General features: G+C 40.3%; 1 protein-coding gene across 2 annotated transcripts in view; it reads right to left on the bottom strand.

Moving 5' to 3' along the window:
* Positions 1-25,521, bottom strand: part of LOC122867909 (zinc transporter ZIP11-like) — a 121,286-nt gene that overhangs the window by 73,330 nt on the left and 22,435 nt on the right. For both annotated transcript variants that reach the window (XM_044179356.1, XM_044179357.1), the window contains exon 4: positions 23,813-23,971. In XM_044179356.1, the coding sequence (XP_044035291.1) occupies positions 23,813-23,971 (159 nt within the window). The remainder of the gene's footprint in view (positions 1-23,812; positions 23,972-25,521) is intronic.

Here is a 25,521-nt window from a genome sequence, read left to right as displayed (position 1 = left end):
GAGCATCCTCTCAGAGCATCTGTGTGTGTGTGTGTGTGTGTGTGTGTGTGTGTGTGTGTGTGTGTGAGAGCTAAAAGGCACCCTTCCTGGCCAGAGAGAAACACTATCTACCACAGGGAACCTCTGTCCTGCAGTGGTGTGTGGAGTGGTCTCAAAGCATGCAAACCGGCTTTGATTGTTGAGTCACACTGCTACTGCCGACTACTTCACCATGTGAGAGAATGCACTGCGTGCTAGATTCCGATACACGAATAGTGCATCTTAAGCTAAGTAGCTGCTTGCTACAGGCGAGAAAAACAATCCTGTCCAGTCGTCACTATGCCTTAATCTCCTGGCTGTCTGGAAGTAAACCATTTTGCATAAACCGTGCACTGAATTGAAAGCCATGGTGCAGGGTACAATATTTGTGACAGTAAAACAACTGTCAAGACTGCCAACACCTCGAAACTAATGAAGCACTTAATGGTACTCAATGTTAACCAGAGGCGAGAGGGCTGTCAACTGTTTGACTTCAAGGGTCACCAGTACAGCAAAACAACGTGTAAAGGTGTTCTTTCCACAAACGCACAGAACACTCAGAGACTTTGTTTCTGTTTTAGTTGTATGTGAATACTTTTTTGTATAATTTATATAGCTATGAAATAGTTTTAATTGTTAAAATAAGACGTTGACCATATCACTCTGGAAGAGAGATAGAGGATTGGAATAAAGTAATAAGTTCAATTTATTTTATGTATCTATAATTTACTAGCTGAAACAGTTTTAGACTCTATATTACAACTGAAGCAAATTTGATTCCCAGGTCTCTCCAATGAGCACTGAAGTTATGCACTGCCTCTTTCTTGTCTTGTCCAATAAATAAATGGTGTTAAGAGGGTATTTCTGCAGGGATGTATTCAGTTTTCCACCTTACTATACATTTCCATCTCTCCATTTTCCTCCTTAATATTCATAAAGGAACATTAGACCTAAATAAATTTGAATCTGAAAAAAAGCTGCCTGCAAGGAAATGTATATTGGGCTGAGTCGGTGGCCCCCTACAATTACAGTACTGGGTGGTATAATGGAATATTGGCCTTTAGGAGGGTGTCATGATATCATGTATATGTGCTGTCAAATACAGTTCTTTTGCAATTACTCACCGCAGGGGAATGGACAATTATATACCTAATTATCATATATGGGTATCACATTCTCAATTATATGTTGGAGGAAGGTGAAAGGGGTGGCAGAAATGGGAATGGGGGGGGGGGGGGGGTAGTATTATAATTATTATTTATTTATGTTTTTCATTTATTCACTCCCATCTCTGTGTTTTATATTGCCCCGAAATGTTTTCTAGCCCTGCAGGGAATTAACATTTGTTAATATGAGGCATTGATTGGATGTGTAATTACCTGTTGTTGTTGATGGTGGCGCTGTGTTGCGGGGGGGGTTAGAAAGTGAGGTACAATTGTTTTGTCTTGTGTATATATTGTTTCTAAGTCTGTTATGGAATAATTCAAAAAGGCCTGAAACAGATAGTTGATAAATTATTCATTTTTTTGTTGATCGACTAATTGATTAAAGTCATTTTTCAAGCAAAAATGGCAAACATTTACTGGTTTTCAGCTTCTCAGTTGTACAGATTTGCTGCTTTTCTCTGTTTTTTCTCTGTGTAAACTGATTATCTTTCAGTTTTGGACTGTTGGTCCAACAAAACAAGACACTGATTTGGTATCTTGTGCTTCAGGAAATTGCACACTTGACATTTTATAGACTGAATGATTGATCGAGAATAATCAGCAGCAGCTGCAACCCTTAAGATGTCGAATCTGGGAGCGTTGCTTACAGGAGGGAAATTTTTGCTCGTATTGTTAAACTAAAATCTAAACAAATTCATACTCATTCATAAAGGCTTGTTGTACGCAGTTAAAGCTGCGAGAAAGAAAGCTGTTTCATAAGGGTGCAGCGAGTAAGGGATTAGACTGATTAGATAGAAAATACTGAGAGAGAGAGAGAGAGGCAGAGAGGTGGACACAATGTTTCCTACTCTATCTGGGTACCAGAGTGCTCCGTCAGGTTCAGGATCTACAAATTTCATGATTTGATTGACCTTGATGGAAACGAAATGACGAAAACTGTCCAAGAAACTTTTGAGAAATGTACTGCGACATCCACTGAAACTGTTACTTCAGTTACTTTTACTGCAGAAAATACTACAAACTGCTGAAATGGTCATTTTAAGCTAATGGAGCCTGAATCTGGCAATATCTCACCCAGGTACACGTCTAATTATAATTAAGTGTTTATTTGTGTTCTGAATATAAGCAATTATTACATGACACCCCCTCTAGAATTGAAGCAATTAGCAGTACAAACTTAACTGCACGGTATACTTTATTGTTTTTTTTTTTATTGGTTGGATCAATTAAAGGGAAAAGCTCTTTGCACCAATAGTCCAACACCAAAGAAGGACTATGGATTTTAAAAGATGTTTCCGTGGTGACATAGTCCCCTCAGGGACGTGAGTGAGAATACAGAGATTGTAATCACCTCTCACCTTCCACACACACACACACACACATAAACACACACGCATATGCTTAAGGAGCCTGTCTGATATATATATATATATATATAGATATATATATATATATATATATGTCTTAAGTGTTTTCAGCTCAGAGCCTCGGTTTCTCTCTCTTTATTAAAATTTCTACCAGTATAGGTCTTGCTCTTTCTCTTTCTCTCAATTGCTCATACATACAAACACACACACACACACACACACACACACACACACACACACACACACAGTCACCACAGCTCCTCCGCTGTGATCCGCTTGGGGCCACTGAGTTTGGAAGGTGACATTTCAAAAGGGAATGATTATTCATAGGTAAGCCGGACAGCAGCCAGAGCAGTAGGAAAAACACAACCAACCAACCAACACACACACACACACACACACACACACACACACACACACACACACACACACACACACACACACACACACAGTGGCTAGTGTGCCTCTTGTCATGTGATATTCAGCATGGAGCATGAGCTCTGTGTCCATGTGGTGAATAAATGAGGTGAAGAACCGCTGTTGGCTGCATGAATCATGGGACTCGGCCGGACCTTTGCTGCCTGCAAAGCCTGTGAGGATCTAAAACACTACTGCTTCAGTACACACACACACACACACACACACAGCAGCCATCAGGCATCACCACCATCACCCATTGGGAGCAAATCTTCCACATCCTGTAATCAGTGAAGGCTGCTTATGTTGCAAGGTTGAAGAACGCACTCAATAGCTGACACATCTGCTCATCTGCATGTAGCACACTGAAGAAAGGAGAAATGAGTCTGAGATTGTTCAATGTATCTATTGATGCACATGCTCCCAACTCGCTTCTCTGACATCAAACAACACACTACGGAGCAGTCACAACCACAGTTGAAGATCCAAAAAAGTTATTCTGTCAACACTTTCCATTTAAAAACCCCATTCTGACATTGTAGTATGCATACGGAAATTTTGGTTTAGGGAGACAATGTCAGGAGCCCGACTTTAGAGGTACTGACTGCGTCACGTAGCATCGAGTCATTTGACGCCTGAAGCACTCATGTGACTTTTCCAGAGGATCTAAGCATGTCAACGCTGGGAGAGAGGACAAGCACAATACAGTACATTTATCTTGACACATTGAAAACCCATAACACACATCTTGATGGGCTGACACACCCAAAAACACACCACAGGTCTGATACAAACTGTATATTTTTCTGTTTCCTTTGTTAAATGCCATATGAGTATAAGGGATTTGACGCAGTGGCAAAAGTTTGCCTTGGTTGGTAGGTTGGTAAGTCAGATACCTAATTGCTAATGCAAATGTCAAGGACCTCCCCTGTAATATTTAATCAGGTGTTCTGAAAAACTAAATGCAGAGGTTAATTGCGAAAGCTTTACCCTGGAGACCAAGCACAGTTTAGCAAAACTATGAATCCTTTCCAAACACATTTCCGGTAGCTATAACACACAAATTATTAAATTAAAGAGAAAAATGAAGAAATTTAGATCTCCTTATACGCATTTTAGTGTAAATGGCGATTTTTCCACATTACCACTGTTGAGGGTAAACTCAGATTCTAACACATTAGTGTGGACATGGCATAAGACCCCAGGAATGATCCCCTTTTATTACCGTTTCCCTCCTGGCCTCAGAAACAGGAGCTTACTAACACTCTGGAAATAATGATGAATGCTGTCTGCAGTCATTTCTTTAATCACACTGCCACAGCTGTAATTGCGGTATTAAAAAATGAATTTAGGTCAAGTCGATTCATAAACACTTGTAGAGGACGTTTTCATACAGTTTGGTGACTGGATTTAACTAACTTTTGCCTCCATTATCAAACAAATATTACAAAATGCCACATCAGAATTGGTCTGTATTACAGCACATTCATTGGAAGTTACATTGCTCTACTTTTTACCTCTCTTCTATTCAAAAGCTTTTCTTTGTTAAAGAACTTGAATTATTTGTAATACAGCATTATAATTTAGTATAACTTCTGTTTCATTTCTAAAAAAAAAAAAATCATGGGGATGATGAATTCATTCAGCAGGAGGCATCAAATACTTTAGCTTTTAAAATGACAAATATGATCACCCGCGTCATCTGGCAGTGTCAGCTTAACGCCACACCGGAGCCACAGGCTTACACCTCAAGTCACATTTCTCTTTCTCTCAAATAGACTTTGATTTTAGTTTATTTACAGTTCATACAGGTTGGTGTGAAGCACCTCATTACCGATTAGATTTTTCATCTACAGCTTACTTGCCGGTACAAGCCAGTTAGTCCAGTATAATTACACGTCTCGCTCCCAAACACACACACACACACACACACACACACACACAAGTAATCATTTTCCCAATACACAAACACAGGAAGCATTTAACAGCGTGTATGGCACCAGAGGAAATCATGCTTTAATAGTCAAGCTGAGAAATTCTTACTTCAAGAGATCAGCTTCACATAACACAACACTACAGGTGGCAGCCTCCTGTTGCATTTCTTTACACAAGCAATGACAGCACATCATCATTCAGCGTTTTTCCTGATGATATATAATCACATAATAGAAGAAAGAATAATCACATCAAGCAGTGATTGCATTTAAAAGGGAGCGATGTGTCTTAATTATTAGTATGTGGTCCAGCAATTTATTATATTGACAGTTTTTATTGCATATGTGAGCCACGTTGTGGGTATTTTAATTACATTTTAACCAATATATGCCAATCATAAGATGATCGAGTTGCAAAAGAAACTGAAAACTGATCTTTATAAGCAGAATTTGTTATGATAACTTGTACTGGCTTTCTTCAAGATGACCAATGAAACTGAGGAGTCAATCAATTGCATATAAACACACTCTCTCTTCTTTCTCTTTCCCTCTTTTTTGTCACTCTCTCTCTCTCTCTTTCTCGAACACACACACAGGCACAGCAGGAGAAAAGAGCCGCTGTCTAATGACGTGAGCGCGCTGAGAGGTTGTCTTAATGTGAGGGCCATTACTAATGCATTGACTGGCATGATCCTGACGCACCCGCTCACCCTGACAGCGGCAGCACACATTTCCCTAAGCTTCCTTTCAGACGCATTCCGCACATCGACAAGTGTTTTTTTGGGTTGTTTTTACTTTAACACGCCCACGCACCTGGAAGTGCAATTCACCTGTCTTCTGTCATTGTGTTATTATGCATTCAAGGAAGGTTCATGCAAACAATGGGAGAAGACAATTAAGGTTCACGCAATTTGTGAGGCTCAGATTAGCATGAAAATGGCTCTGTCTGCAAAATGAAGGTGCAACTGCCGCACACCACAAAACATTAAACTGAGCTGCACAGAACTAGATGGCACAAGAAAAAACACATCTAACTTCAAAAGTGTGGACTTACGTCAGACTCAGTTCATAAATCTAATCACTTAAGACTAGGGCTGCAATTCAATTTTTTTTCATTATCTATTAATCTGCAGATAATTATATCAATTAGTCTTGTTGTCTGTAAAATGTCACAAACTGGTGAAAAATGCCAAATGTTTGGCATTGTGGCTTGAAAAATGACTGAAAAAATGAATTGATTAAAACAATTTAAAAAGCTCGACAAATACCAACGATTAATGACTTCCTTTGGAATTTAAATGACTTGATACACTGCTCTAGCCCAAATATGAAACAGATGGGGTTTTTTTTATTCTATTATTCTATTTGTAGCTCCCAAGCAACAAAGAAAAGCTGCAAATTTAGCTCCACTTTACAGTTAAAATATGACAGTATGTTCTGAGATACTGAGCATACAGGTAGACAGGGCCTGAGAACTTTCTATGGACATTTGAGCCATTTTTGTGAAAACTTGTGACTATTGGAATAACATAAATTCAAGTTGATTACAGCCGCTGTTTTCTGAAGGATGAAACTACCATATTTTACCAGCCACCTTTTAAAACCAGCTGAGTATTTCATGCCATAAAGACAGAGCACCTCTGAAAGCTAACTAAGAGCTACAGTGATAGTTTGCGAACATGAAAGGAGCACTTGACACAGTCAGCGTGGCGAGGTGATCTTTGCATCCATGATATCCTAAATGATGTCCTAAATGTTGTCTTGCAAAAATCAATAGACATTCAAAACTCTTCTGAGGCTGATAGCTGTGCCTCTTTAAGTAATCAGCCCGTGAGTCCCAGCCGCTGATTGCATAATTAGCTGCTGCCAAAGCAAATCCGATGCTAATTACTTGCAAACAGAATGAAAGGAGCTTCGTTCCTAAATCTGTACCACAATCACAGATGGTCATGTACACCAACACACACACAAATACAAACAAAGACTTTATGAAGTGGATATTATGTTATTGTGTGGTTTTTAAATCAGTCCCATCACTTTAACAGGGAACTCCATCCATCGATTGTACACGTCATAGTCTGTTTACAGGTCTTGGGGAGTGTACTGGATATGTGAAAAAAGTTGTATAAAGCCTTTTGTGGTTCCAGAGGGAAAATCTGAAAAATTAAACGCTTAAACCGACGCTTGGGTGTGTGTGAGGACTACAAGTTTGAAAAGGAAAAAAATCTGGGGGTGTAGAGTTGGAAAGACGTGAGCTTACCAGACCTCTGCAGCCCGCTACTCAACTCTGCTTAAGGCTCGAGACCACGTTAGCCGCTACTAGCATAACACACTCGAATCTGTACAGTCCAGTGAGTCCAGTCAAGTTGCATTGTGGGTATTGTAGGCACAGGTTTTGAGAAGGATGAAGAATCCTTTATTTAATTGTCCATCGTGAGTCTGTCAATGTTATGTTGTGTAAAGTTCAATCGGTGGAGTACTCTTAACAATAATTAGTTAAATCTGGACAATTACACCTTGTCTGCATTGGATGTGTCCTGATGGAACAGACATGCTTCCATTTTAACCTATGCAACTGTCACCATGAGCAGCATAACAGCGCACACTTACGGCACATAACTGCAAACAAAAGTGTCTTTTTAAGGCGTCAATTTCTTTCACACTTGCACACCCATTATGGTTGCGTACTGGGTTGAAAGCTCTGTCACAATGCCGCTGACTGTGCAGAACCTGCACAGGTTCTCGTGAGCAGCCAAGCAAACACTTGTTGTCCATGTTTTTCATTCCTTGGTAGCCCAGAGATTATGAATGACACTTTTCCCAATTTCAACTTCACACCTCTAACTAGGGCTGTATGATACTGGACAAAGTAAGACTACATTTTCTTATTCATGATCGAGATTACAATTTCTCTCACGCATTTTTTAGAAAAACAGTTCAACAATAAAATATTGCCTCTGTAATCTCCTTGTGTCCATGAGAGCACGTTGGGTATTAGACTGGTAGTTTTCGTGGCCTTGATGGGCTCATCAAATTGTACACTGGGGCAAATTTTCAAGTAGTTGTACTGAATACAGTTTTGGTGTTACCCTTTGTGCGGCAAAACACTGCTTGCAACTAGAGAAAAATTAGAAATGCTTGGTCTGATACAACCAGTCCCCCCTGCTAATGCAAATACAGCATAAACATCAAAATCCTGACTTGAATACGATTGAATACAGCCCAACCTTCAGCCATAAACTAATGCTGCATAACTAAAGATGATAGGTGATACAAGGTCACATTGAGATGAAACTATAGAATTAGAAAGCTGAAATGGAATAACTGTCTGTTGTGCCATAAAACAATCTCCCTGTAACATCACATTATGTAAAATGTCAGGTTGAGGCTGGTGGAGTTTTCTCACTGATGGTCTTGTTTGTGAAATTACACAAATTTTACACAAGTTGCTATAATAATTACAATATGTACTTATGTTAAAATGCTACATACAGTGCCTTGACATGCCGACTATGAAAAGAGATAAGGAGAGGTGGATGTGGGGAAAGAATGAGACTAAAATAGAAACATTGACGAGGAAGTGGAGGAGGTGGCCTACCTGATCGATGGAGACACAGCAACAGGGAATAGCGGCAGGACACGCACGCACCCCGTCAAGAGACACACGCACACACACATAATAAATGGATTAGCTCAACATGACTAAGCAGGTAGTCAATGCGTGACTGTACAATACCCTAGGTGCTATTTTAATCACAGTCTCTTGTCAGTCCCGTTTTGTAGTGAGCAGCCTAATCCAAATAACCCAGACTCTGGCAGCAGGGCATTAAAACTAAAAATCCAATTTTATCTTTTTCAGCACAGGTTTAACCTTTAAATCTAAGTTTAAGTAGAATTAAAGAAAAAATTAAAGATTACAGGTTTTGTAGTGTAATTTGTTTGCTACAAAATAAACTTAAAGTGACATTATTTTATTTCACTTTATCGAAAATTCAAATAAATGAAAGAATGAGTGTGCAAAACTGCTGCATGCAGGCTTTATCCCTATATCAGAGATGTAGCTATCTTTTGTTCAAATATCATATTGAGAATGTAGCTACAGGCTACAGCTACAGAGTAAATTTGCTTTGTGGTGTACATAGGAACCACTAGGGTGGGGCTACTACATGGGTCAAGAATTACAATAGCTCCGGCTGTAGCCCCACCCAGAAATTAACACACGTTTGACAAACATAACTGTATTTACTTAAGTATACGGTTATTCATTTTGCTTTTGTAAGCTAGCTGAGTGATAACTTTGGCATTTTCATAATCAAACAACCTTGTCAAGAGGAAACAGAAACTAGTGAAAATGAGAAAGTGGAAGCAGGCAATGAAACAGCTGGAGCAGCAGGGGGACACCACCTGCGATCGATTACAATAGCTCCTCCATTGCAGCTCACTCCTGGCAGCGCCGTTAGCGATGCTAGGCAGCCGGCAGCCAGAGGTAGGACCCCTCTCATTCACACATACTGTACACACACAGTCACCCACCAATAGTGGCAAGCTACCATGCAAGGCACTGGTCTAATGATCGGGACCAACTGGGGTTCAGTGTCTTGCCCAAGGACACTTTAACATGTAGACAGCAGGAACCAAGTATCAAACTTCCATTCCTGCAATTAGTGGACGGCCTGCTCTACCTGCTAAGCCATAGCTGCGGGCAACAAAAATGGCACCACCTTCTAAAATGTATTTATAAATTCACTTCATTCTGAAATTTTACATTTGTTATATATGGCCTTAAAAGGTCAGAATCATATATTAAATTGACTTAAGTCAACTTCCTTGCCTCTCTAAGTCATATGTGTTTGAAGCCACCTGCTCTAAACAGCATATCAGAAAAGCCATGTCGAGGCAGGTCTCCTTGGGTTGCTTTGAAATTACTGAAAAACTGACTGATTTCTACATTTTGCCCTTAGGAGCAAAACCACATTCTGCCCTCAGGACTGTGAGGATCCACAACAACACATTCTTTCTATTGACAGATGAAAAAAGCAATCAATAATCAATAATCAGCTTTCCTGATGGCCATGTGGCCAACACGATACGCCTTCAAACCTCCTTCAGTGTTTTCTGATGGTATAAAATGCCTCTGAGGAAGATTTAGCATCCCTGCGTCTCCCTTTTACTGTAATCAGTGTTTCACCAGCATCATTCATTAAACATACACAGAGGGGAGGTCTACAGCCTGGCCAGACGCCGCAGATAAGGACGACATCACTTATTCACATAAATCTCCATAACACAGAGGAGATAACTAACAAACTAGACGGAGCAGAGAGAAACGACGTGGACTCATTAAACGGCCACTGTGCTCCACTATGCACAATGCTGGAAGCCGGGAGACCAGTGACGTATCAAGGGGCAGAAGAGAGTAATGATAGTTTAGAGATGCAATTACACTGGTTTCACTTCAAAATGGCAGGTGGAAGAATGAGTCAAAGAGCAAGAGCCAAAGAGGACATATGAGAGAATGGAAAAAAGATAAAAGCCTCCATGGCCAATCAAAAAATATATAAATATATGGGGGCTACAAAAAAATGAAAATGAATAAATAAACTAATAAAAAAAACAAGCACAGAGTTCAGAAAGGGTTTCCAAGGTGTTTTGATACTGGTGTACGTATGGTGCATTTGTAAAAGCCTTGAACATAAAAGTGATTTATTGGAATATTAGCTGAAACAGGTTTGTGACAGGAGCATTCAGAGGTTTTCTACTGGTGCCATTCTTCTTGGTTAGAAACTGTCCACATGAATTAATTTGACTTATGCAAATGTGTACGTGTATGTGCAGCTGTGCATGAGTATGTGTATAACCATTAGTGAGAAATGTGGCATTTTAATTTAAACAAAAACAGAAACATGTCCGACAAGTCCTTAAGTGTTTCTTAACGTTCATCCCTCTTAGCAGGACAACATAATTTGTCAGTGCCTTCCAAAACTGTTACAAATCACAGTTTTCTGATTTTACACTGCTATGGTTAAGATTTAGGGTTTGGGAAAGATCATGGTTTGAGTTAAAATAAGTACTTGGACCCTATTTACACTTAAACTGTAAATATGCTTTTCCAAAGATACACGTAAATGCCTCTGCGAACCTCAGAGAAGGTTGTTATGAAACAGTTGGTCGCAGAGAAGCCGACACACACACATCTCTGCTTGAGGCTAGCTCCTCAGGGCTACAATAATCTCCGACCGAACTGCTGGCGGCAGAGTTGAACTGTGGGTAATGTAGACGCCAGGTTTTGACAAAGAAGAAGAATGTGTGGAAGAAAAAAGACAATGTCTCTGTTTCTGCTGCATCGATTTTGAGACTTTTTCCATCATATGTCAGACAATGTTATAAGAGTGCAATGATAAATCGGCGGAGTACTTTTTTAAGTAACAATCACTGTCATGATTAAAAGAAACCAATGCTGACAGTCGATAGGACACAGGAAGCACAGAGTTCCATCTCAAACTCCAGTGTTTTGTTGACCCGTCCAATCACCCCGACCTCCTCCCTCTACAGACTTTGCAGCTCTATAATGAAGTTAAACTATTTCCTTTTTTGCTCCAGATGGACACGAGTCATAATTCCTACGGCCGTTAGAGGGCTTTGTCACTTGAACATAAACAAATGTCGTTTTGGGGGCATTTACTGAATCGACTGATGCTGTCGTTTTTCTTGACAGTCTCAAATGTCCCACAGTGCTAGCTAGCCTCATATGTATCTTCAAGTGCCAAACAAAGAACAAAAGGCCAACAAACAAGAAACCAATACAATAAATTATTGAGTCAAGTCCCTTTGATTCTGTATCAAGTTGAATCAACTTTATTTGTTGTTGAAAAGACAGCAGCCAAACCTGGGCCAAGCCATCAAAATCAGCAAAATATAGGGCGAGGCAATTCTGTCCAATTCTTTTATTTTATGCAGTTATATAAACATTACCTTATTCAAATTATAATATCTGCTGCTGTGTAACTTTGACTGTCTGAATATCTCTCTCTCACACACACATGGATGCAGGGGCTGAGAATGGCTCTGTGCAGCTCAGTGTGTAGAGGATGGAGCTAATGCTGCAGGGATTACAAGTTTTATCCTCCCAGGGGCCACTCATGTTAAATATGCCTACACTCATAATACTACAAGGCTGTATGAAGAACAGAGCTCATCAAACTGCATATGCCACATTATCAAAGCACAGTTTGGTTTATTAGTAAGTCAGACATATCAGCCATTCAGCTAGCTGCAGTGTCTCTTAGTATCTATCATGGTGCGAGACTCCCAGTGTCAGCAATCTGACAGTCTAATGGCAGACCGTCTGTACGGGAGCGAACAAGCAGTGATCGTAGATTACTCACTTCAGGCCACATGGTTGCCAGACTTGTTTGGATTAACTTCTTGAGTTTTTTTTTTTTTTCTTGACGCTACTCTGACTAAAGTTTTTTTTTTTTTTTTTTAGTGAGTCCAACAATCTTCTCAGTCTAAATTCAAACTGAGATGATACACATTCACCAGAATGGGAATATTTGAATTTAGGCATTGGCATGGTCATTTGGCCACCAACACAGAATGTCTGTCTTCTTAAAAGAGACAGAAGAGTAGAATGTACAAAGAGAGTAGAAACAGACAGTAAAAAGTGAGTGATGGAGAATTATGCGATTACTTGTGCAGACTTAACCACAAAAACAAGAGCCTGCTGGTTGCTCCCCCTTTAGCCCATATTTGTAAGTGGTTTGGAGATCCTACTGTTCAAGAGTACAGTGCTTGCTTTCACTCCACAAACAAACCATACCAAAGTCTGCTTGGAAGCGGGCCGAGACCCTCCTTTTCAAGTGGCCTCAATCCGGTTGTTTGGTCCGCACCACAGTTGGATTGACAATTTTCACACCAGCCCAAACAAACCGCACTAAACTGGCAAATACATCAGAGTTTGTATAAAACAAACACAGGTTAGGTGTGGAAGCACACTAAAAAAGTGTAGAATCCAGTGTTGTGTGGAGCTGGACTCCTACTAAGGACTAAATATATAATAAAATATATATAATTATATACTTCCAAACCAAATTCACAACTGTTTTTTGTTCTTACATAAAAATATTGTTTGGTGCAGTATTTAATCTTATTCTGCAAGGTATTCTAAAACCCAAGACAGTGAGACATTCCCTCAAAGAAAGAAGACAACCATGCTCCACCATTTAAAGACAAACACAGCCGAACAGAAGAAAAAACTTACATCAAGACTGTGCTAAATTAAATCCCCTCTATTGTTTGTCTCAGACAATCACTATCAATCAAAACTCTTTAAAAACTGTTAAAAAAGCAGGACCGGAATTTTAAATCTCCCAACAACCATATTCTTCTCTTCTCCAATTTGTGTGTGAGAGAGAACAACGCACAGTACTCAGAGGAGACAACTCAGCTGCTGTCAGCCCTCAAGCTCATTTGAGTACTCTGCTCCCCCTCCCCATCAGGCTAACAGCCCTATTCACACTAATGACAGCCTGACCAGGTGAGAGGACAGCTGATGAAACCCCGGCTGGGAGTTGAGGACGCCATCATCTTCCTGCTTAACCGCATCGACACCCACCTGGACAAGCCGGCAAGCACGGTGAGGATCATGTTTTTTGACTTCTCCAGTGCTTTCAACACCATCCGGCCAGCCCTGCTGGGTGAGAAGCTGGCAGCAATGCAGGTGGATGCCCCCCTTGTGTCCTGGATTGTGGACTACCTGCCTGGCAGACCACAGCACGTGCGCCTGCAGCACTGTGCGTCGGACAGCGTGGTCAGCAACACTGGGGCCCCTCAGGGGACTGTCCTCTCTCCCTTCCTCTTCACCATCTACACCACGGACTTCAGCTACCACACAGAGTCCTGCCACCTTCAGAAGTTTTCTGATGACTCTGCTGTGGTGGGATGTATCAGCGGTGGTGAGGAGTTTGAGTACAGGGCTGTGGTGGGAAACTTTGTCTCATGGTGTGAGCAGAACCATCTGCAGCTCAATGCGACAAAGTCTAAGGAGCTGGTTGTGGATCTACGGAGGGCCAAGACACCATTGACCCCGGTTTCCATCCAGGGCTCAGTGTGGACATTATAGAGGATTACAAGTACCTGGGAGTACACTTGGACAATAAACTGGACTGGGCCAAGAACACTCAAGCTGTTTACAGGAAGGGCCAGAGCTGCCTCTATTTTCTGAGGAGGCTGAGGTCCTTCAACATCTGCCGGACAATACTGAAGATGTTTTATGAGTCTGTGGTGGCCTGTGCTATCCTGTATGCTGCTGCATGCTGGGGCAGCAGGCTGAGGGTAGCGGACGCCAACAGACTCAACAAACTGATCCGTAAGGCCAGTGACATTGTGGGGGTGAAGCTGGACTCTCTGGCGGTCGTGTCAGAGAGGAGGATGTTGGCCAAACTACATGCTATCTTGGACAGTGTCTCCCACCCACTCCATGACATGCTGGTCAAGCAAAGGAGTACCTTCAGCGGAAGATTCATCCCACCAAAAAGCACCACAGAGCGCCACAGGAAGTCATTCCTGCCTGTGGCCATCAAACTCTTTAACTCCTCCCTCTAAGTGTTAGTCTGTATGACCCTAGGTCACTAAACTGGACATTACATCTCTGCCATACTTGAAATAATTGTGCAATATTCTGCGTATTACTCCTGTGCAATATTTAGTTTTTCCTATATATTGATATTGATATTATTCATACCTTCATTACTGCTGTGCAATATCTTAATAATCTCAATAAGCTACACTTAACTCAACAGTACATGCACCACTACTTATTACTTATATTATTACATTGTATTATTATACCGTATTATCATCATCAACCGGTAAACCCACTTGGTACTTCACACTTATTTTATTTTATACTTACACCCACCTGGTACTTAATATATTTTCCTGTTTTGACCTGTTTTATAGTGTGTGCACTGACAAACAGGCGAACTGCTGTAACAAAGAGTTTCCCTTCGGGGATCAATAAAGTATTTCTGATTCTGATTCTGAACACAGAGTTTGTGTTCATCAATGCATCCCAGATGGCTGTAATATTTGTGCAATAACACTTCTTCCAGAGAGCTACGCCTTGTGTGTATGGCTCCAGCAGGCCTCAACGAAGAACCGTGCAATCACAAACAAGTTCTCGCTGCAAGATAAGAAAATAATGGTCCGTCACACACTACACAACACGGGATCATGACAGGGGCAACTACACACACACTCACTCATTCACTTGTTATGAACCTGACAGACAAACAGCTCTGAATTGCACTTTGACCAGCAGAACATCAACACCTGGGTAACACTATGGGCCTGTGGCCACCAAGGGTTGGACTACAAATCCGCCCCACTCTGCAAGGACCCTGGTCACAACTCAGGAGTCCTGCTGACAGCTTCATCTGAGCTAGTGAAGAGAGGTAAGTATCCTGACGTTAGAGAGGCCAGACAGGAGACAAAGATGATAGTACTAGACTTGATTGCCTCAGTTTGAATAGCAAATCACTCCCATCTGTGAAAACTAACAAGGTTTTTTCATTTCTTTCATGGTTAATTTGTATATGAGGGGGGGGTCACGTATCAACCCTATCGCCAAACAAGAATGCTGATATTGGATCATTCTGCAAAACCCAGAATACTACTTTGGATAACAACATTTTGTAGCATCCAATGCCGACATTTAAAAAAATGTTTTACTACAATGATGGCCCATAGCATCTACGGTATGTTTAAGGTTTGGGAAAGATCTGTGACAGGTTGCAAAATTTGGACTATTTGCCCATCCACCACCACGACCTCCACATCACTACACCTAGGACACACTACTTCCTGCATTGGCACAAAACATTGGCACTAGACGCAAATAGTGAGGCGCGCAATCCTCCAATATGAACACAATTCCAAGGGATATTGGGGTAAGCGTATCCTGCAGTTGCTTCAGACTTTGTTCCAACTAGGGATAATTTTTCAATTTTGATATGATACCTGAGTTTACATGTTTGAGACCTTACTTTGAGATATATAAACCCTTTTGCTCCATTTAACAAAAGCGAAACGGATCAATTGTTAAATGCTGTCTAAACACAAGGACAACTTTGCCTAATTAGTCTAAAGCTGGTAGAATTTGGATTTAAATCAGGAACTATGTAATCAAGCTGCAAGTAAACAAAATTAGAAACCTGACCAGATATTAGAAATATTTCGGTGCTTAACAGATTTCAATACTCTGTGCCACGGACTCATTTTGGTCGGTACGAAAAGTGTTGAGATTCGATATACAGCCCTAGTCCTGACCCTTAATAAAATGCACCACAGTTCACTTGGTTAAAGATGACTCAAATCCATATTTTTTGTGTTTATTTTGAGCCTTGTTGGTATGAATTTCACTGTCTTCACCTGTGCAATCAACGCACACCAATGGAGTAAATGTTCCTGCTCAAAACACGCTTGGTGTGATTTTACAGTTGGCGTTTCCCAGTTACAGAGTCCTAAAGGTTGAGACTTTCACCCTGGGTAACCATGACTAAACATCCCAGTCAGTCACTCCAGTAAGACAGCCATTCCCCAGACACGGTAAACAGTAAAGATGTCATGTGTTCGCTGTGCTCTGCTCATTGTTACTGCTGTCCATCTGGCTAAGTGCCTCCTGTATACTGTGGACAGGAAACCCAGATCTGGTGATATACTGTATACCAAAATGCAACGCTCCCACTTCAGGCTGCCAACACTTCCTTTGCCCCTGATCACTATTTGTTGTTATGGTGATGGCTAGTAGGGTGGGAGAAAGAAGATAATAAGGTGAGAAAGTAGCACTGTATTCCATTCAATTGAGAGCAGACACATCAGTCTCTGCAAATACATGCAAACACTGTATCTTCACACATATTGTCTGAGGAGCACAAGTGAGAGAGTGAAAAGAATAAGTGAAAATGGAACAGAGTCTTCCTGTTTCTTTACTTCTCTCCCTCTCTTTCATTACTCTCCTCCCTGCCAACCCTTTCATTCTATCTATTCTTCCAAGGTACAGTACCACTTAAACCTGCAACCTTATTATCTGTCCACTCTGTGACTTCAACCAAGGGACAAATGAAAGCCAGAAAATGGGATGACCAGGATTTTATGAAAGTTAATTAAAGTCTTTTACTTCTATCTTATATCTGGACTGATTCAACCACATAAACAATACAGCAAAAACAGACAATTTCCATGTGATCATAACTAGGGTCAGGTCAACTTTATTTTTATATATAGCACAAAAGCACAAATTTGTGTAAGGGGGCTTTACAATCGGTAAAACATGCAACAGTTTTTATCCTTTCGCTGTTTTCAGACCAAACACACAAGAGCAAATTGTTTGTGAATGGAAGTGCACAGAATGACGAGCAGGACAGAATCTCACAAAACAGCTAACTTGGATGCTACAGACGACATTGAAATGTACTGTATATAAATCACAATATTAATTTTCCAAACTGGTAAATATTTTCTGCTTAAGATTCTTTACTCAAATCCTGGTAGTCCAGTACCAATATTCACTCTCTTTTCACTCTGTTTTTGGTTTCTACTAAATCCTGAGGGAAATATGTGGCTCTTTAGCTTTAAAAAGCTCCACTATGTTCCCCAGCTAGTCGCTAACTCTGTCTGTCTGCTGAGCAAGTAGTGTACAGTGGGCTTTTCAGAGCTTTTTCGCTGAAAACAGTTTCCTGCTGCACCCGAAAACGACGCTATGAGAGCGGTGAGAGTGAATCAAAACAGTGAAGTTGCGGCCAGAAACTCGCTATAAAGCTCAGTAAAGCCGAGGGGAGCTGCAGATTCAGGTGATAATTCTCTGTAGGTTCATCACTATGAGTGACCCCTGACACATTGTTTTCACATTGTGATTTTATACATTTATACAATAAAAATATCTATTATAGCTGCTTTGAAGAGTTTCAAGCAAAAAACATAAATGTGTGTATTTATTAATACTTTCTTGAGGTACATGTGCAACAGATGTGGCAGAAATGTAGCATGGGAGTAATAACAAGGTAGGGGCTGCATGCAAATTACTCCAGCTCATACTTTGTTTTAGAACAAAAACTATCCAACCACTGGAGATTAAAGATATTAATTTAATCTGCATTACATGGTTTCAGAACTAAAAGCCTATTTAATGTATTTAAGACATTTTAAAACGCTAAATTAATGCCCTTTAGATTCCATTAGTGTGATGTGTAGAAAGACAGATGTGTGGGGAAAAAAGAGGAAAATAGGAGTTAAAATAAAATAAAATGTCTTACTGGAACCATTACACGGTGTCTTGGTTACCTGGTTTTCTTCCTGCTCTTTCTCCCTCTCTCATCCTCCAGTGTGTCTGTTACCTTATCGCTCCTATCCTTCTCTCCCTGTCAGCCCCAGCTCTCCCTCTCTGTTCATCTTGCCCTTCCTCAATCGTTCTTCTCATTCAGTTCCAGTGTTTGTTGAGGAGCCAGTAAAAGTGGTACCAGCAGCTGTCCAAACAGTGATGGCCCCCCACTGTGTGTGTGTGTCTGGAAGACACCCCTATGTTCCCTGTTGATTTCGTGCTAGCTATTATCACACCCAGACGTTTCCAGTACTGTCGCCATGGCACCAAGGAGAGAAAGGGCAGAAGAAGAAGGAAGACAGAGGAGATGCGGAATATGTCGAGAAATGAAAAGAAAGGAGGGCTGCAGGCAGCTGGGGAGGAACTACAAGATAAAGGAATGAAGCAGAGATGAAAGTGGAAAAGATGAGGGGCATGAAGGGTAAAATGACATGAATTATGTGATGTAGCAACAGGAGTCAAGGAGGATATGTAAAGTTAGCTAGCTCATGACCAAATAGCACAAATATAACTGACAATGAAATAGTGAAAGACCTGCAGATACTCTGTACATCTTAAGTAAAACTGCTGGGAATCAGGGTTCTATTCTTGCTTACAGGTTAGTGGTTAGTTAGGTTAATAATGTCCAGTCATGGCAAAGTAAGAAAGATGACAGAAAGAGTGAAGCAAGAGCTATGTGCTGTCAAACCTGTCCCACTATAACCTCAGCAAGTACAACTTAGTTTGAAACTGTTATAGGTTGATACCAAGAGACGTTACGCTTGACACAGGAGCTTTGAGACAGGGATCAGAACGTAGGACAGTTCTTTCTAGTTAGGTTTGACGAACCTATGAGAGAGAACAATCCCTCACAACTACTGGATATCCAGTCCAAGATATTGTTGGAATATGAATATGTTGCAGAACTAAAATAAACTCAATGCAAAATTGAAATTCTGTTCAACATTTCAGACATCATGTCATGCCAATTTTCTGAGAGATTCAACGACATCTTTTTTGGGTTTTATTGGCATATTTTGCAGCAACTTCAGTAGTTGTTAGAAAGTTCTCTCACTGGCAGCCTCAGGGTCTTTACGCAGGTCGCTGTCCAGGATCATCCCTCTGTTGCACTCAACAGTGTAACATTTCATCCATCTCCATGAATGTCTCATTTTGACTGCCAACCATCTACCATGGACTGCTACTGCAGAGCGTTGTTTTAGTATCTGTAACTTCATGTCAAACCATCCCCTCTTTATTTCTGTCACAGTGAGCTGCTCTCATGACATATCATTGTCAGCTGTATTCATTTTATTAGCTAATTGTTTAACTGACACTGACAAATATGTTGTGTTCTGGTATTTTCTGACGGCAGAGCTTTCTGCTTTTTACTCTTGGGTAACATTTTTGTGAATGAAACTTGCCCACAAATGGAGCAGAACAGGCAGACTTATATAGTGATATGGGGGCATGAAATGATGCAATTAGCATATTATGCTACCTACTCATGAACATGTGGCATCAGGCTGAAACGAGCAATTCATGACAAAGTGTGTGCCATTAAAGAAAGTGTATGTGACACACTCATCTGAACAAGACTGAGACTGAAAAAAGTAAGAAAGATTTAGGAATAAGAATAGCAAAATGTTCTTTCATGAGGCCCATTGTGTCTGTCCTTCCATTGCTCAACACTATAGTACAAACTGTAACAAACTGCTTGCCTGCTGTAAATTCTTTTGACCAGGATGTGACCCTAGTGAAGGCTTTTAAGCCTTGAGAAATGGAACCCATTTGACACAATTGGCTGGAAAGCCTAAATGTTTCAAGAATGGCTTGTTTGTCCATCACTGCTGATACCGATCTCTTTTCAGTGCACCCCCTCTGCCTCAGCCTGCCAATTGAGTGCAGTTACTGAACTGCTGCACAAGTGGTTTTAGGCCAGGAAGGTCAGCTGCCTATTTAGCCCCTGCTGAGTTGAGTAGAGAGGCGGGAAATGACTGGGTTAGATCTTAACGGCTACCTGTAAGGCTAAGCAGACTTGCAGTGCAGCTGTGAGCAAGTGTCTAAGCATTGTTTCCGAGCAGAGAGTGCCTCTTTTTTGGTCTGACACAAAAGACATTTTCATCATAATCTCTTAAGTGACAAACATGTCTTTATCGTGTCAGTTAAGAAAGCTTGAAATTGAGGAAGTGGCTTAAGAAACAAGACTGCAAACAAGGGATGGCAGGACGAAGTTCTACCATGCAATTATAGCTGATGATGGCAAGCTAATACCTGGTGAGGCTGAATGAGAAGCATCACACAGCATCAACCATGTCAAGGCTGCAAACATATCCCTATAAAGTCACGCAAATATTTCTGCAATAATTTGGATTCCATGTCTATCTATTGAGAGTTCCTGAATGAATAATAAATTCATATTTGTTTACATCCCGACACATGCACACCCAATACGGAATGGCAAAACACACACAGTGTATTACTGAAATGTTAAAAACTTTGTTGTGGTTTACCAAAAGACTGAAACTGTGCAAAAACCACAAACAGGCTTACTTTACGTGTGTGTGCACCAGCTTGTTTATGTTTGTATAGATGTATCTTCCTCTTCCTTCACTCTCCATTGTCCTCAGTAGACTGCGCGTCTGTGTGTGTGTGTTGTGTTTATACGAGTGTGTGTCATCTTGTATGAGTGTGCATGACGGTGATGTGTCAGCCGCTCCTTCACATGTATTTCGTGTCATTGCTGCTGTCCTGGTGTGACTGCGGGAGCTTAAGGCAACAGCTGTTCTCTGCTGCCCCGGCTGTAGTGGCTGCATCACATTTCTGTCTCTCTCAGTCCTGTCGCTAACCTTCACTGTTCTGTTACACTTGGGTCAGAAGGAGGCTCAGAGATGTTCTGATTTAATCATCAGACATTGTTGACGTGTGCAACATTACGATGATGATTTTCTATTTTACAAAGGGTCAAAAGAGAATTTATTAAATCTTCAACTGTGTGGTTCAGCTTTTTGTAATCCAAAGTTTGTACATCTCTTTAAATACTGACATATATCAGTAGCCTTAGTTAACTCATTCACCTTCTCATTCACCTGCCAAAGGGTCATTCATCGAAATACATTACATGCCAAGCAGGGCTGCGCAGATATTCATGTTAAAATAATAATGACCTTGCTTCATTTGTCAAAGTAAACCGATCGTAAATAGCATAATTCTCTAGAATCCAAACAAAATAAATAAATACATTTAAAAAACTGTGCTACAGGTCATGTACTAGGTTTCAAATTCTATACTTATGTAAGGCACATATCAAATTGCAAATGGTGGGTTTTGAAGGCATATTTTGATTTTATTTTTTTACTCAATATCTTAATACTTTTAAAGCAAGAATCTACAGCCATGCAGGTGGCACTGTGAGGCTGTACTCAGGCACAGCGCTGCTGTGAGCTAACGTCAGCATGCTAACATGCTCACAATGACAATGCTAACATGCTGATGTTTAGCAGGTATTATCTGGAGTTCACCATCTTAGTTTTTAGTGTGTTAGCATGCTAACATTTGCTGTTTAGCACTAAACACAAAGTACAGCTGAGGCTGATGGGAATGTCATTAGTTTTTAGTCTAGACCAAAGCGGTGGACCTACCAGCCAACAGACAGACAGACAGACAGATCGGCAGACCGATATTGCCACCTCTAAAGCTATGCTGCAAACATGGCTAAAAATGTAATTAATCAATCTAGTTACATTTTAAAAAATACATTTAGTATTTTCTCCACCAGAGTTCTATTCCTCACAGTATGGTGAAGGCTTATAAACTGAATTAATGTTGGAAGATAAAATTTGCACAAAATGTAATTGGTTGTTTGATTGAATGGAAAATCTGTATCTATCATAATGTGTATCTATCTTCAGATAATTTGATACCAATCTAGATCAGCTGGGATTTAATATTGATCCAGCTCAAATTTTATATTTTTAGTTACTAATCAAAAATGTAGTAGTTTAGAATAACTAAAAAAGAAACATCAATATTCACTCAAGATTTATTTCAAAGTACTAAATAAGAAATGCACAAGGAAATTTCAGCTTGGGTTGGCGTTAGTTACAGTAAACATGTAAACATGGCAGTGATACATTGGGGAACACAGAGGATATATTTTCACTGAAATGCTGCTGTTGACATTGTTTCTCTCTCCTCCCAGGTCAGTGTGATCTATACTTCCTTGATCTGTTTTCAACACCACTATGGGCGCATGTCCATGTAAATACAACAGTTTATGGATTTAGGTATTACCTTAAACCGGGAAGAGTTTGGGGCCAGTAAAACAAACAAAAAACCTCCGGAGAAAGTTAGAGACCGAGACTAGACATGAGTACTACAGCCCTGGTAGCATCTAAACATCAAGAGGCTGTATAAAGCTGATCTCTAAACTCAAGTCAAGTACTTTGTTACAAGCTGTTATCTCTGTCAGAGACTGACTAACCCCTTTTAATTGTGTAGAAGTCAATGTGACAGTCACACACAAGAAACCATAATTCACTGAGACAGCTTTTGTAATCATTTTGGGTAATACTTTAGTTTCTGGATCCCTGTTCCCTAATATTTCCCTTGAAAGTAATTTCTGAGGAAGTTTCCTAAAACGGACCATGTAATTACAAAACAGAGAAAAAGTACTGACGTCAAAAGGAACATTCTAATTTGCGTTTCTAAATCAAAACACATGAAATAATACAGTAGCTTGATAGAATATGGAACGGAGGTCAGGGTGATATCTCAATCTATCCAATTATGAGTTCAGACTTCTGCAGTCCCTTCAAGTCTTTTTTTCACTTCAAACTAAAAGCTTCTTATGATCTTAAAAATTACTTTTTTCATCTTCTACTGTACTAGTTAGAAAGATATGAACACGCAGAACATTTTTCTAATACATTATTAGGTTACTAATGGACTCAGACTAAAATGTTACTTTGTTTTGTTTATACCCAATCTAGGTATTCCTTATATTGTGAATTATTATGCAACATTGCTCACTCAGCTTGGCTTTGACTGGATCACAAATTAAATGGTAAATGGACTGTACTTATATAGCGCCTTTCTAGTCATCCGACTCCTCAAAGCGCTTCACACTACAAATCACATTCACCCCATTCATACACTGATGGCAGGTGCTAACTGCTCATCAGTCCAAAGAAAGTAACTCATCATTCACACACGCTCACACCGAAGGAACAGCACTCAATTTGAGCAGCACTTCGACATGTGGGCTAGGGGAAGCCGGGGATCGAACCGCCGACCTTCCGATTGGTGGACCCGCTCTGCCACTAAGCCACGCCGCCCCAAAGCTTAACAATATGCAAAGACCAAAGGCTATGTAGAATCGACGTATTCAAAAGTCATGTACAAGTTACTGGCAACTGCAGCAGGGAAGTCATTATTGAATGAACAGATGTACACCTGCTACATTCAGTGTTCACATACCACTACAAACAGTATTCTTACAATCTGCAGTGCAGATATACTGTACGTGTGAGAGTCTCTACATCAGGTTCTTACCAGCAGGGGCATGGCCAGGTCAGCAAAGTAAACAAAGGCCGCTCCAAGTGTGAACCCCACAGCCACAGGCAAAAACGCAAATGAGCCGTACTTCCCAGAATCCTCCGCCATGTCGATCGCCGGTGCCAGCAATGACCAATAGGAAGCAGCCAACATTACCTGAGAGAGCCGAGAAAAGGGAGGAGGGAAATGAAAAAGGTTAAAGGTTGAGCAAAATTACATTTCACATACAGATCTGCTATAATAGCAGCATCGTCTTCAAACACAGAAATATAACAATCAAATATATCATCGCTATTTATCATTATGCACAGGAAAATGTTAATTGTAATTGTAAAATTGTCTTATGCAAGAACCACTCGCATGAACAGATTTGTTATTTAAATTATATTTTATATATATATTTTTATTTAATAGAAGCACGTAAAAGCACGCAAAATTTACGTGTGATTCAGACCTGTCGTACGACTCAGATAGTCTGCCTGTCACTACAGGGGAAAAACACTTGCTTGACCTATATAAACTTATAAACCCTTAATCTGAATGAATTTAAATATGATTCTGAAATCAAGAAAATAATAATAAATAAATAAACTTGATGCAAAATTCATATTTGTAACGAGCAATTAAGGTCAAGTTTGTGCGCGTTTGGTGAATCTGACTTAGAAGACTCGTATGAGCAAATCTCAAAGACAATTATATGTTTTGTAGGTAAGAACACAAAAATGTGCTTGGGTAAAAGTAATATGGCTGAAGTCTACTCAAACTTTTTCGATATAAAATAACAATATGTTTAGTCTCATAAATACTGCCAATGAACATGCCAAGTTTCTTTAAAGTTTCCCAAGTTTGCATGAGTGTGTGTGTCCATGTTTGGTTATGTGTGCTATGTCTTTGTGTGCGAGTGTCCAGTGTATTCAGCATCCTCATCGGTGATTCGTCCTGAAAGCATCTTTTACTCCTAGTCTGTTTGTATCAGCTGCCAAAATAGTCCTTTCAAGCTCCGTGTATGCATGCAACTGTATCTGCAACTACTGTTGTTTATCACTCAAAGTCGCCACATGCCAATTTTTATTCTGTTTGGGTTCTCGCAGCTCCTCTTGTAGCTGCCTCCAGACTAAGTATCAGCACTGAAAATGTGAAACACAAACCTGTGTTCAGCCCTGCCAATCAAAAGTAATAGAGGCATATTGTTAGGCTGCAGTCAGCTCCAACACTCAAAAGTAATGAACCGCTAGCATCAAACCTAGTCAGCTTTGTCAATCAGACAGAGCGTAACAATGCCAAAGTTGATTGCAATTCATTCTCTGAGACTCTGGGAGCTGAAAACTTGTGAATTATAGTACTTCTGAGTTTTACTGTAGTATTATTCATGCTGAATTGTCAAAGCCTGGCAGTAATCAAATCCTCAGCATGATTGCAGAGGGTAAATGATCATTCCCTTTACTTTCCAAAATGATCTCATCTTCTTTTCTATCTACCGTATAGCCTGCTGTGAGGACTCATGCCACTTTCATGTTAGCAGTCAAAAACAATCTACACATACATTTACATGATGTGAATGTCACATATTCTCAGCATATCCGCTTTCAAACTTGGCTTTGTGTTCCCAGTTGGCAATGCAAGGTGAAAAGCAAGGCGAACAAGAGGGATACGGGTAGAAGCAGAAAGCTGGATTTAAAAGACACAATGTGTGGAATATAAATTTT

The sequence above is a fragment of the Siniperca chuatsi genome, linkage group LG20, assembly GCF_020085105.1.
Source record: "Siniperca chuatsi isolate FFG_IHB_CAS linkage group LG20, ASM2008510v1, whole genome shotgun sequence".
NCBI lineage: Eukaryota > Metazoa > Chordata > Actinopteri > Centrarchiformes > Sinipercidae > Siniperca > Siniperca chuatsi.
Note: the sequence above shows the minus strand (reverse complement) of the source record. Positions and strands in the feature narration are given on the sequence as shown.